We start from the raw sequence: 12,806 nt of genomic DNA, 5'->3' as shown, positions 1-12,806 counted from the left end.
AGTCAAAGTCTGTCTCACATCATCAGTGAGTGTCCACTGAGGGTGTGTGCGTGTGCGAGTGTGTGGATGTGTGTCACAGTCTTGTGGTTCTTGTCGGTGCATGTTTTACTGGGTTGAAATAATAAAAATCAAAAATCATTTCTGTGACTTCAGCCTGTCTCTGTGTGTGTGTGTGTGTGTGTGTGTGTGTGTGTGTGTGTCCCTTGTGCTAAATCTGGGCTTTTTTTTCCCACATTTTCTTATCGTTTAATTATAATTCTACAATATTTTCGAGATGTTTTTGTCATTTCAGGTTGTGTTTGGCCTCCTGATTTTTAAGTTTTTGGACAGCTTGGTTCTTTTTTGTTTGGATCCACACAAAGAAAACGTAAAGAAGGAACCTTCACACACAAACACAGCGTCACATTTTGGAGGTCTGCCAAACACGCTTAATCTGTCCTATTCGTGACGGGCCATTTGTCTCCGTTTCAGGGATTCCTGATGAGATTAACACACACCTCGATCTACCTCTCTCTCCGTTGTGTTTGTCATCTGAGTTTCTTGTTCTCAATAATTTTGTTGTTGTTTTAAAGATATTTTGGACTTTGGAGAAACTGAAGAGCTGAAAGCAGCCTCTGTGATCCTCTGCTTCGTTTGGACTCCTCATTTGGGGGATTTTGTTGCCTGGAGGTCAATTAAATCCATGCATAGACTTGAGATTGCGGAGACAGCAAAGATTTCTTTTTTTCCTCGTCTTAAGTTTTCGAATTTTGCAGTTTTCTCAATGGATGGAAAAAATGGATCAAGAAAAGATCAAGACGGCAAACTGTAAAGACTAATTTATGAGTTAGGTTTGAATGAATATCAATATGTAATAAACAAAAAAAGACATTTAAAGTTGGTGTGCATGTTGAATTTAATGTGAATTTAATGTGTAAATGTGAAGAAGGATTTTTTTAGTTTGCATGTAAGAAAGGGAAAAAGGGATTGTGTGGATTATAAAACTGGAATAAAAGCAAGAGAAAGAGCAAACTGAAGACGAAGAGAAGAAAAGCAAATCAAGAAGAAGAAATGACAAGAGGACAAATCATCCAAGTCAGATGAGAAATGGACTGAAAAGGAAAAGACTGAACAGATTCTGAGAAAAGACGAAACAAACCAAGAGAAAAAAATCTAGTGAGGAAGATGAGAGAGGAAGCAGAGAGAGGAAAAGATGTGACCAAGACAACAGACTGGTATCACACACTTCTTCATCTGGACAACAAACACATCAACTCTGCAGCAAGTATGTTCACTCTCTCACAAACACACACACACACACACACACACACACACACACACACAGGACGTCTGATTTTTCTGTATCATACTTAAAATACCAGCAGGACTAACCAGAGAAACCTGTTAGTCCTTTACTGGTGTGTTCCACATGGATGAGCTAATCAAGGTAATGACGTTTTCCCTGTGTGTGTTAGCTTTAGCCTCAGTCGTTTAGCATGATGTGCTTAACTGAGAACTGTTAGCTTCAGCCTTAGTCTGTTAGCATGATAACGTGGCAATTGTTAGCCTTCGCCTCAGTCGTTTAGCATTATGCAATTACCTGGCAATTTTTAGTTTTATCCTCAGTTTGTTAGCATGATAACTTGGGAACTGTTAGCTTAAGCATCAATTTTCACATTATATGATTACCTGGCAAATTTTAGCCTTAGCCTTAGTCTTTTAGCATGATATGATTAACTGCGAACGGTTAGCTTCATCCTCAGCCTGTTCGCATGATAACCTGGTAATTGTTAGCCTTAGCCTCGGTTGTTTAGCTTGATTTAATTACCAGTCAAATTTTAGCTTTAGCCTCGCTCTGTTAGCATAATATGATTAGCTGAGAACTGTTAGTTTTAGCCTCAGTCTGTTAGCATGATATGATTAGCTGAGAACTGTTAGCTTTAGCCTCAATATGTTGGCATGATATGATTATTTCTGAAATTTTAACTGTAGTTTCAGTCAGTTAGTATGGTACAATGCACGTAACCATCGTGTGTGTGTGTGTGTGTATTTCAAATTCTCTTAAATTGTGTCAGCTGGAAATATTAAAAAAGTTTTCCAGTTCACGGCGATAACATTAGCTTGCAGCTAGCTAGCCACCGCGAAAGTAGTAATTTTAATGGCTAGAAATGAGAAGCTGCTTTTGTCTCCTTCTGTGTGAAGTCATGGACCCATTGTTTCGCAAATTAAACAGAATTTTAAAGGTAACTCTGCCAACATTAACTTTATGAACTGTAAAAACAGGTGCAGCAACAGTCACAAACAGGGGCAGGGCTCAGTGAAGAGGCTGGGGTCAGCTGTCGTGTTAACCAGTAACGAGATAAAGGAGCAAATTATTACGATCCAGATTAACTAAAGTGATAAATGGAACAACAGTTTCCTACCTTTCTGTCTTCAGGACTCTCTGAGCAGAGATGAACTTCCTGCCAGACGCCGTTAGGAGCCAGCATGCTGTGGTGCTGTAGCCTGATTAGATAAGCCCGTTAACCTGCCTCTGACCTGGGCCAACACCATGTGTTCAGGCCAACTGTCCCATTGAAAGGCGTTTAAGTTAAACCTCATCACCCCAACATACAGAATGTTTACAGCACAACTCACTCTGGGCCTAATAAAGGCTTAACGAGCTTAAAGAGGCTGCTCGAATTACATGTTAATTCAGTGTAGCAGCGTCACCTCGTACTCACTCTGCTCCACTTCCTGCTCCAATACTTTGTAAAAACATATCAAAGAGTTTGTGAAAATGTTGCCATGAAGACAGAAGGAAATTTTGGAATCACTGTTAAAAATTGTCAAATCATCTCAGCACTTCCTGTGCAGACATTTCACATTAAAAGCAGCTTTATTTCATCAGTCGACTCCTGTTTATGTAAATCTATTTATTTTCACCACACGTCCTCCACCAATTAGGTCGCAGATGAGGTGGTCCTCACCGCTCTTATAACCATGGACGAGGACCGTGGCGGGCTGGAGAATGGCGACTGCGAGATTGCGCGGCAGACCAGTGACATCACGTTCAGCACAAGCATTAGCCCCTCCCCCGGCCTCAGGAAGAAACAGCTCATGTGGCAAAACGCCGTCAGGAACATAATTGACCAGCACAACCTGTACTCGCTGAGGCTCGCTGGAGGCCTGGAGAGAGGGAGGCACCGCATCATTGTCACCGACGCCTACATCGCTGATATCAACAGGTAGGGACAGTGATGTCATCGATAGATAGAGTCAGTGATGTCATTAATTCACGGAACAACACAAAGAAATGAAAGATCCAGCTCTACACAGCGAGGACGTTTGTTAAATGTTATCTGTTGTCTTGCAGGCAGATCCGTAACAAGGCGTCTCGGGGAGCGTTGTGGCAGAAGCGGCGCTCGTCGGCTGCTCGCATCCACCCAACGACACCAAGGATCACCGCGGCGGCGCACACAAAACACGACTCTCTAAGCGACGCCGACTTCTTCGTGTCGTGGGGGTCGACAGTGAGAGGCGTCTTCATTCCCGCCCTGCAACACACATTCAAGTAAAGACACACAAACTGCAACACACACACAGAAATGACATACAGGTGATGAATGATGTCATAGTAACACCTGGACGGTGCTCAGGTCTCTGGACCTGGAGCAGCTCTACCAGCAGTTCTCGTCCGGTCAGAGGAGAACGTCGCTGGTCGTCACCAACGTGATCGACATCCTGACCAGGCTCCTCATTTTACTGCTGACGTGGCCGCCGGGCTGGTGGGGCGTGGCCTGTGATTGGCTGGCCGGCCTGTCGGTCGTCCTGTGGACGGGGATCTGCGTGCTGGCGGTGACCAGGAGGGAGGTGATGTCATCACCGCAGTGGCTGAGGTACGCTGGGAAATGTAGGCGGAGGTGAAACTCGGTCTCAGGAAGAACAAGGTCTCAGATCTAGTCAAATTAGTCTGTCTGTCTGCATGTCTGTCCCTCAGGTACCTGTCTGTCTGTCTGTCTGTCTGTCTGTCTCTCAGGTACCTGTCTGTCTGTGTGTCTGTCTGTCTGTCTCTCAGGTACCTGTCTGTCTGTCTGTCTGTCTGTCTGTCTGTCTCTCAGGTACCTGTCTGTCTGTCTGTCTGTCTCTCAGGTACCTGTCTGTCTGTCTGTCTCTCAGGTACCTGTCTGTCTGTCTGTCTGTGTGTCTGTCTGTCTGTCTCTCAGGTACCTGTCTGTCTGTCTGTCTCTCAGGTACCTGTCTGTGGTCAGCTGGTTCTCTCAGGTGCTGCAGGTGTTGGTAGGTGTGTTCAGTTGGGCGGAGAGCGATCACTCCTGGTACGTCTTCTTCTCTCTCTTCTCCACCTACACCCTGCTGCCCCTCCCCCTCCTCTGGTCCATCATCGCTGGGGCAACTACCTCCACCCTGCACCTGCTGTTGGACGCCTGCTGTCACTACGGCAACCACACCTTCATCAGAACGGTCAGAGCTTGCCTCACTTTTGTTTTCTCTCTGAAACATTACAAATATTCTTTTTTCTGGCTTTGGTGTATCGTGTGTGTTGGTCTGACCGTGTTAACTGTGTGTGCTTGTACCTGTCCAGGTGTTGTCAAAGGCCCTGTTGTACCTGGCCATGAACACTGCCGGCCTGTTCATTCACTACCTGTCGGACCGCACTCAGAGACAGGCCTTCCTGGAGACCAGACGCTGTATTGAGGGACGAGTCAGGCTGGAGAGAGAGAACCACAGACAGGTAGACAGCTCAGGCCAGACACAGTCCAGGTGTGACGACCTTCACGTCACCGCGTCTTTGTGACCCCCAGGAGCGTCTGGTGATGTCCATCCTGCCTCGCTTTCTGGTCCTGGAGATGATCGCCGACATGGCCCCCATAGACGAATATCTGCTGCCTCAGCAGTTCCACAAGATCTACATCCACCACTACAAAGACGTCAGGTGAGCGAGCACCTGTCCGGTGTCTGCACAGAAACTCGACGATAAATTTCTGGCCTTAAAGGCAAAGACGTGACTTTAGCTTCCTGAGTCTCCCTCTGAATCCCGCGCTGACTTCCTGTCTCTCCTCACAGCATCCTGTTCGCTGACATCATCGGCTTCACGTCTCTGTCGTTGATCCTTTCGGCTCAAGAACTCGTGAAAACGCTCAACGAGCTCTTCGGTCGCTTCGATAGGCTGGCTGAGGTCATATGACCACGACAGACACATACCTTTAACCTTTAACCTTTAGAGGTTCCAAATTTGAGATTTGCTTTAAGTTTCTTCTTTCAAAGGAAACGTTTTCAGTTTTAAGTTTTATTTCTGTTGTTTGATTTTTTTCTTTCATATTCACATTAAAACACTCATAATGGATACATGCATGTCAGTGAGTTTGTTGGTGATGACGGTGTGTGTGTGTGTGTGTGTGTGTGTGTGTGTGTGTGTGTAGGAGCATCAGTGTTTGCGTATTAAGATCCTGGGTGATTGTTATTATTGTGTCTCTGGAGTGCCGGAGCCTCAGCGAGGGCACGCCCGCTGCTGCGTGGAGATGGGCCTCAGCATGATCAACACCATACGGTAAGAACACAAACGTGGACGCTCGACTTCATCGCGCGAGGCTTCGCCAAGGCGTCACCATGTTGACCTGTCGCAGGTATGTCCGCCGGGAGCTGCAGCAGGAGGTGGACATGAGGATCGGTGTCCATTCTGGTTCGGTTCTTTGTGGTGTTCTGGGTCTTCAGAAGTGGCAGTTTGACATCTGGAGCTGGGACGTCGACATCGCCAACAGCCTGGAGGCCGCTGGAGTGCCGGGGTCAGTTTTTATTGGTACACTAATGTCAATATTTAAACAGGTCGAACACATTCTGAGGATGTTTTTCATTTGGGCTCGTCCTCTCAGGCGGGTTCATATCTCGCGGGCCACTCTGGACTGTCTGGGCGGGATCTATGAGACGGAGGCGGGACACGGCCAGGAGCGCAACGAGTTTCTACGGAAGCACAACATTGACACATACCTGATCCGCCCAGCGCTACGAGAGGAGGCGGAGCCGCCGAGAGCGAGGCGTCCCAGCTACGACGAGATGACGACCTGGAGCGCCGAGCTGCCGTTTGGAGACATCCTGGGAATGAACTTCGTGAGGACAAAGGAAACATTTGAAGACAAGTGGCCGTTTTCTAGAGGAATGTTTAAAATGTTGACTTGTCTCTTGTTGTGCACCGTAGATCCTCGCCACCTTCACCAACGGCTCCTTAACCCAGCTGCCCAATCAGATCGCGGCACAGCGGTCGGGATCACGAGAGGTCAACAAGAGGATCTGTCAGGCCATGGAGATCCGGAGCAGCGAGCGAATGAGGAAGGAGCACATCACAACGTTCACCCAGGTGTTCAAGGACTCCCACATGGAGGGAAAGGTGATGAATTACTTCCTGTAGGGGGCGGGGCTGTTTGTGAGGTGACGTGAGCGGTCAGGTGATCATTAATCGGCCTCTCTTTGTCTCTCAGTACTCCCAAATGAGAGACGAGCTCTTCAAGTCCAACATGGTTTGTTCTTTCATCCTGCTGCTGCTGCTGATGGCCGTCCAGGCTCTTATCCCTGCCCCACGGTACACCTGTCCATCCACCTGTCCATCCACCTGTCCATCTACTGGACGTATAATATGTATTTAATAACGGTTGTGTCTCCAATATGTTGCTCAGGTTTTGTCCGATGGTGGCTCAGTTTGTGGTTGGCGGCACTGTTTACTTCCTGCTCCTGCTGCTGACTCTGGGGGAGGAGTTTAAGCGTTGCCCCGCCCCTCTGCAATCTCTCTGTTGCTGGGTTCACGAAACCAAGCGTGCCCGGACGCTGCTCACGCTTACTGCCATCACCGTCAACTTCGGAGTGGCGTCCTCAGACATCGTGAGTGCAGCGCGGCGTCAGGTTTCTCCTCTAGAGGTCAAGGTGAAAGCAGCTACTGTTTTAAACATGTTCACCTGAGTGACGCCGAGAGGTCGAAGGTCACAGAAGAGGAAGGAACCAAATCTTTAAGCAGACACTGAGGACATTGTGGCATAATTACATATTATGGCTTCCTGTCTTCCATCCTTGTTCCCTTCTTTCTCTCCAGCTCTGGTGTGATTCGTCAGAAACTCACATCAACAGAAGTGACTCCCAGCTGGCTCCGCCCACCTCCACCTGGCCTGACATCACCATCTGCACACATCCAGAGGTGAGCATGAACGCATGAACGATATGTCAGCATATGTGATGCTCTGTGACATCAACGGTGCGATAACCAGTCACGTTCCATGTGCGCAGTACATGGTGCTGAGCGGCGTGGTGGCCATGGTCACCTGTGCCGTGTTCCTGAGGTTAAGCTGTGTGCTGAAGCTGGCCGTCCTCCTGCTGGCCACCGCCCTCTACACCTACCTCATAGAGACGCACAGGTGACCTCATAACCACAGAAGGAGCTCACCTGTCACATCACATCCGTCGTTACCTCATCACTTCTATGAACACGCCGTGTAAACAGGTTGTGTCCCTCAGGTCTCATCACTTGTGCGAGAAAGGAGTTTGTGTCGTGCTCATGGTGATGTTCGGGGTCGCCGTCCTCTACAACAGCAGACAGGTGAGTTCTACTGGTTTCAGTAGTTCCACTGGGGGTTCCTGTTTTTTCTTCCTTTATAACCTATGTCAGTTATATCTTCTTCGTTGGTAGCTGGAGGCGACGGCACGGCTGGACTTCCTGTGGCGTCTGCAGGCGAGGAAGGAGGTGGAGGACATGAAGGAGCTGCGGGAGCACAACGAGTGTCTGCTGCTCAACATCCTGCCGGCCCACGTGGCCCAGCACTTCCTGCAGAGAGACCGCAGCGACGAGGTACCTGGCTCAGGTGTGTGTCTGCGTGTGCGTACGTGCAGATGTTCACTGTGCGCGTGTGTTTGCAGGAGTTGTACTCTCAGTCGTACGAGCGAGTCGGCGTCCTCTTCGCCTCTCTGCCGGGTTTCTCTGACTTCTACGAGCAAAAGGAGGTTCATCAGCCCGTCGAGTGTCTCCGCCTCCTCAACCACATCATCACAGACTTCGATGAGGTCACACACACACACGCACGCACATGCACACACACACAGACATTCGTCTTTCTTTCATACACTTATTATTTATTTATATCTGTGTGTATGTGTGTGTGTGTGTGTGTGTGTGTGTATGTGCGCAGCTGTTAGATGAGTGTTATTTCCAGGAGGTGGAGAAGATTAAAACCATCGGCAGCTCGTACATGGCAGCTTCTGGTCTCTCTCCTGACAGACAGGTGAGTCCTGATGTGTGATGTCATCGCAGTCCTCAGATTAAAGCTACAGTCAGTGAAACCTGTCACTTCCTGCTGGTGGTTCAAATTAAAAGCCTTCCAGCACCAGTAAGCGTAATTCCTGCTTCTCTCCTCCCTCCAGGATTTAATGTAGAAATGCACCTTCTACTGAAAACAAGGAAGCTTTGATTGTGGACGAGATGTTTCAGATATGAAATGTCAAGTTTTGGTTGTTGTTTTGGTGGAGGTGCGACAGCTCCACCTGCTGGACAGTCTTCATCTGTCTTTTCTCATTCTCTCCTTCATTCCCTCTTTGCCTCTCTCTTCTTGTCCCCTTTGTTTCCTTCCTCCCTTCCTTCCTTCCCTCTTCACCTCTCTCTTCCTTCCTCCCTTCCTTCCTTCCCTTTTCTCCTCTCTCTTCCTTCCTCCCTTCCTTCCTTCCCTCTGTCGTCTCTCTTCAGGACTGTGAGGACGGCTGGCATCACCTCAGCGAGCTGGTTCTCTTCGCTCTGGCCATGCAGGAAACACTCAAACACATCAACACAGACACAGGAAACAGCTTACAGCTGCGAGTCGGTACGTATGTCACGTTCATGTCAAAGCAGGTATCTGCTTAGACCATGTGACCATATGATCTCTGACGTCATCTGCAGGTATCGCTCACGGCCCGGTGATCGCAGGTGTGATCGGTGCCACCAAACCTCAGTATGACATCTGGGGGACGACGGTGAACATGGCGAGCCGGATGGAGAGCACCGGGGTCAGTGGGAGGATTCAGGTGAGGACACCTGTCTGCAGGAGCACCTTTAGATCCTTTAGATCACGCCTGTAACTGAACTCCTCCTGCATCAGGTCCCAGAATCCACCAGCTGTATCCTGGTGGAGCGAGGCTTCCTACGGCAGCTCAGAGGCAACATTTACGTCAAAGGCATCAGTGAGCGTCATGGAAAGGTGAGACACGGATCGACAGTGACATGTTGTGCCTAATTTGAAGAACTGAATACACTGTCATGGTTGCATTGAAACTGTAGAAGAAGATATAAACGGGGTAACATGGACGCTGTTTTCTGGCTTCAGCTTCGGACGTTTTTCGTGAGCAGTCGTGAGGAACGGTCCAGTTTCATCGAGCGTGGCGGGGGGCGGGGCTTCAATCTGAACAGGAACACACTGGGAGCTGTGGTCTACAGTCTGGTTCAGGCCAGGAAGAGGGAGAAACTGATGGAGGAGAACGGAGGTTTCCACCTGGTGGAGGCATCGTAGGAAGACGCGACGTTTTCAAAGGCAGGTGTGAACGTAGGAGGTGGTAAACAGTTAGCGAGTTAGCAACAAGTAGCCAAACAGAGGAGGAGCAAATGGGGCCGACAGCTTCTTCTTCTTCTGTGGTTTGAAAGCAGCTCTTTTTTTATTTATTCTTTTCAGACAGGCTTTACTTCATATATGTATGTTTTTTATGTACTTCATGGAAATACCAGCAGAGACGGTAAGTCTAGGTCTTCTTCTGGACGTTGTCCTGTAGACATGAGGACGAGGCTCAGCCGTCCTCTGGAGAACCAAACCCCTTCAGCACCTCCTGCTCTGATCGAACCGTTACAGCGAGTTTTTAAAGTGGAGTTCTTGCGGTGACATGCACTGACCTGCAGGTGGAGCTGTTTCAGAGGACAGTGTCCACAATTTTTATTCATAAATTAATTAACACCGTAGAGTTGACGAGAGAAACGACAGTGGGAGTCTCTGCACCAGCCCCGATGAGCTGAGAGATGCATCAGCGCCTGCAGACGCTGTCAAGCGACATTTTTAGAGCCACCAATCAGACGGCTGGACAAGGCCATCGGAGGAGGATCTGCTGAATCCACATGGTTCCAGGAACCAGCTGCTCCACAGGATCTTAAACATCACACACCTGTGCTGCGGCGGTGAGACCTGCGGTGAGATGATGCACCTGATGCACTGAAGGAATGCAGTACTACAAACACAGAGGTACCACAAACAGGAACATGAAGGTCTGTGATTGGCCTGTGAGGGAGCGAAGGACGGAATGTGTATTGATGAAGCAGATCTATATGTTCCCATCAGGAGGCTGGTAAGAGGTGTAGCAGACTGGAGCTGCAGGCAGGACGCCTCATTGGGTCACATCCTTGACTTTTCTCCACAGATAACACACGTGTTCTTGTTGTGGTTGTCTGCTGCTGAAGGTAGAAAAGGTCAGACTGCTGGTCAGACGTGCTGGGTGAGCAGGTGAGGATGGACCTGGACCAGCCAGGACACATCGAGCAGCACCACTTTCACAGCTGACTGCTGTTAACAGGTTACAGGAAGAGAACGGGACCTGACCCAGACCTGACAGACCATAGAAATGTGGATCTAAACCTTTCGGGGTCCTGGTTTGGGTCTCTGGGCCTCAGGTTTGTGTGTGAACAGTGATGTGGTCCTTGACACTGAGTTTTCCCAGCAGCACCTGAACTCATTTAGTCACGATGTTCACGTTTATATTTTTGCTCCAAAATGATGGAAACTTTATCGTTCAACATCCAGAAAACGGACAGACAGGTCTGTCCGAGATCAGCTGAACCTTTAAGGATCTTAGAAATAATTCTGTTATGTGAGAAACTAGAAAACAAACAAATACTCTCAGAATATTACAGAGTAGTCAAATTGTCAGAGATATATTCTTCATCATTTCAAACATCTGTAAATGTTTAACGTAGTTTGAGGGTCCGATTGTCTGAAGCAGCTGATGTCTGAGCTGAAGGCGATCTGTCCACCAGACTCCATTCAAAATCTTTAAGATTCAGAGTGTGTGTGTGTGTGTGTGTGTGTGTGTGTGTGTGTGTGTGTGTGTGTGTGTGTGTGTGTGTGTGTGTGTGTGTGTGTGTGTGTGTGGTAATAACCAAACACCATCAGCTGTTTGTGGGTTTTATTTTCTCACACTTCATCTTTTGGCTCCTGAAACCTGAAAGAAAAGCAGATTTTTACACTTTAAATGATTTTTTCCTGCATTCTCACAAAGTTAATGTGACGTTTTGGTGTCATTAATGAACAAATGATAGATGTGAGCAGGCGATCACATGATTTCGTCATGAATACAGTCGACTCTGCAGCGAATCTGACTCTCTGCTCCCAGAAAAACGTCCATGTTACGCTGAACGTTCCGCTTCGGTCTTTCCCACCGAGACGCTCAAATCCGTTTTGTTGTGGAAATCATGTGAATGTCTGCGTGACCCGACGCTAATGTTCAGTATGTGTGTGAGTTAAAGCGTTAACAGACGGTGGAGTGGCTCCTCAAGCTTTACGGTTCAAAAGATCATTCGATGACTTTGAGACAGTCAGGTCGTTTGTAGTTTGGATTTCAACACACGTTCTGCATCTGTCATTCTTTGTTACATTATTATTATTATTATTATTATTATTATTATTATATAATTTAGATGATTTTTACACTTAGTTTTTACAGCTGTTTATAATATTACCATTTATTAACTTTTTTGTTTTGGTATGTTGCTGTTTTATTAGGGTTTTGGTTTTTTTTTTTAACAATTTATTGTATTTCATATTTTTTTTAAATTCATCACAAGTCGTTCTTACTGTTGTTTTGTGTAAAATGACTGTTTGTGTTTTGTTATTCTTTTTTAATACAGTCTGTTGTTTTACTTGCATTTTGTGTCTTATTATCATGTTTTAGTACATTTGATTGATTTTTCTATTAAATGCTTAATGTTGTTACCTTTCCTTTTTATATTTCATTATTACCATTCTTGACATTTTATTATATTATCTCTATCATTTTTAATACCTTTATCTTTATCTTTTATTAGATGACCTTTAGAATTCTGACTGTTAATAATTGTATGACTGCTGTTAATGATTATTAGAGTTTCTCTTCGGCTCCTGTTTGACTGACCGTTCCAATTAAAAACCTTGTCAGTAGAAGTCGGAGCTGTGACGTAAAACGCTGCGTCACACAAATGTTACAGACCAGCTGGGAGTGTGTTGGGTGACCTTTGACCTGCAGGTACAAGCCAGCCGTGAATAATTAGCCTAAAGAAGAGTATAATGACTGCTCTTTATCTGAGGTCAAAGGTCACGTGTAGCACTGCAGGCCAGTCCTCTTCAGTCATTCATAGGTCAAAAAGCTGTGAATTAATTTCCTTTTTTCCTCAGTTCAGTTCAGAACTTCATTCATCAGCTCATAGAAAAATAATCAAACCTGATTTTGGTCACAAAAAGTGGGAAACTTCCAGGTGATTTTGGAGCACCTGAATGCACCGTGAGGTCCGGCCTGTGTGGGGTTGCTGGATCACGGTGTCTTTGGGGAGGAGGAGCAGTTTCATAGTCCAGGACACACCTCTCAGCCGAGGGGTCAGCCCTTGTGCAGCGGCCGTCCGGAGCATTGAAGTTAGCCACAGGCCGAGGAGAGGAGCAGAACACCGACACCATGAGGGGGATGAACGCTTCCAAGACCGGGTCTGAGACCGGGTCCGAGACTGGGTCCGGGTCTGACGAACTCATCTTCTTCGTTAACGGGAAGAAGGTAAAAGTAGCTCCTATCCAAATTAAATTAGCTACATTTTAAAC

General features: G+C 47.2%; 1 protein-coding gene across 2 annotated transcripts; it reads left to right on the top strand.

Annotated features, from left to right (window-relative positions):
• The first annotated feature begins 109 nt into the window (after window positions 1-109).
• LOC143315947 (adenylate cyclase type 8) lies at window positions 110-10,002 on the top strand. 2 transcript variants are annotated; one of them, XM_076723558.1, is made up of 25 exons: window positions 1,298-1,426; window positions 2,926-3,206; window positions 3,335-3,532; window positions 3,618-3,857; window positions 4,212-4,440; window positions 4,562-4,711; window positions 4,782-4,912; window positions 5,044-5,155; window positions 5,400-5,527; window positions 5,604-5,762; window positions 5,850-6,084; window positions 6,173-6,361; window positions 6,453-6,553; window positions 6,648-6,849; window positions 7,058-7,159; window positions 7,249-7,376; window positions 7,477-7,558; window positions 7,649-7,807; window positions 7,876-8,019; window positions 8,145-8,237; window positions 8,696-8,810; window positions 8,888-9,012; window positions 9,087-9,185; window positions 9,312-9,519; window positions 9,936-9,984. In XM_076723558.1, exons 1-24 carry the CDS (start codon window positions 1,409-1,411, stop codon window positions 9,492-9,494), a joined length of 3,603 nt encoding a protein of 1,200 aa, XP_076579673.1. In that variant the 5' UTR covers window positions 1,298-1,408; the 3' UTR covers window positions 9,495-9,519; window positions 9,936-9,984. The 2 variants fall into 2 exon arrangements, with proteins under 2 accessions (XP_076579674.1, XP_076579673.1); XM_076723559.1 differs by lacking the exon at window positions 1,298-1,426 and adding an exon at window positions 110-1,264 and having other exon boundaries at window positions 9,312-10,002.
• Window positions 10,003-12,806: the final 2,804 nt, after the last annotated feature.

The sequence above is a fragment of the Chaetodon auriga genome, chromosome 23 (assembly GCF_051107435.1).
Source record: "Chaetodon auriga isolate fChaAug3 chromosome 23, fChaAug3.hap1, whole genome shotgun sequence".
Taxonomy (NCBI): Eukaryota; Metazoa; Chordata; class Actinopteri; order Chaetodontiformes; family Chaetodontidae; genus Chaetodon; species Chaetodon auriga.
The sequence above is the reverse complement of the archived record's forward strand: the minus strand, read 5'-3'. Positions and strand labels throughout refer to the sequence as shown.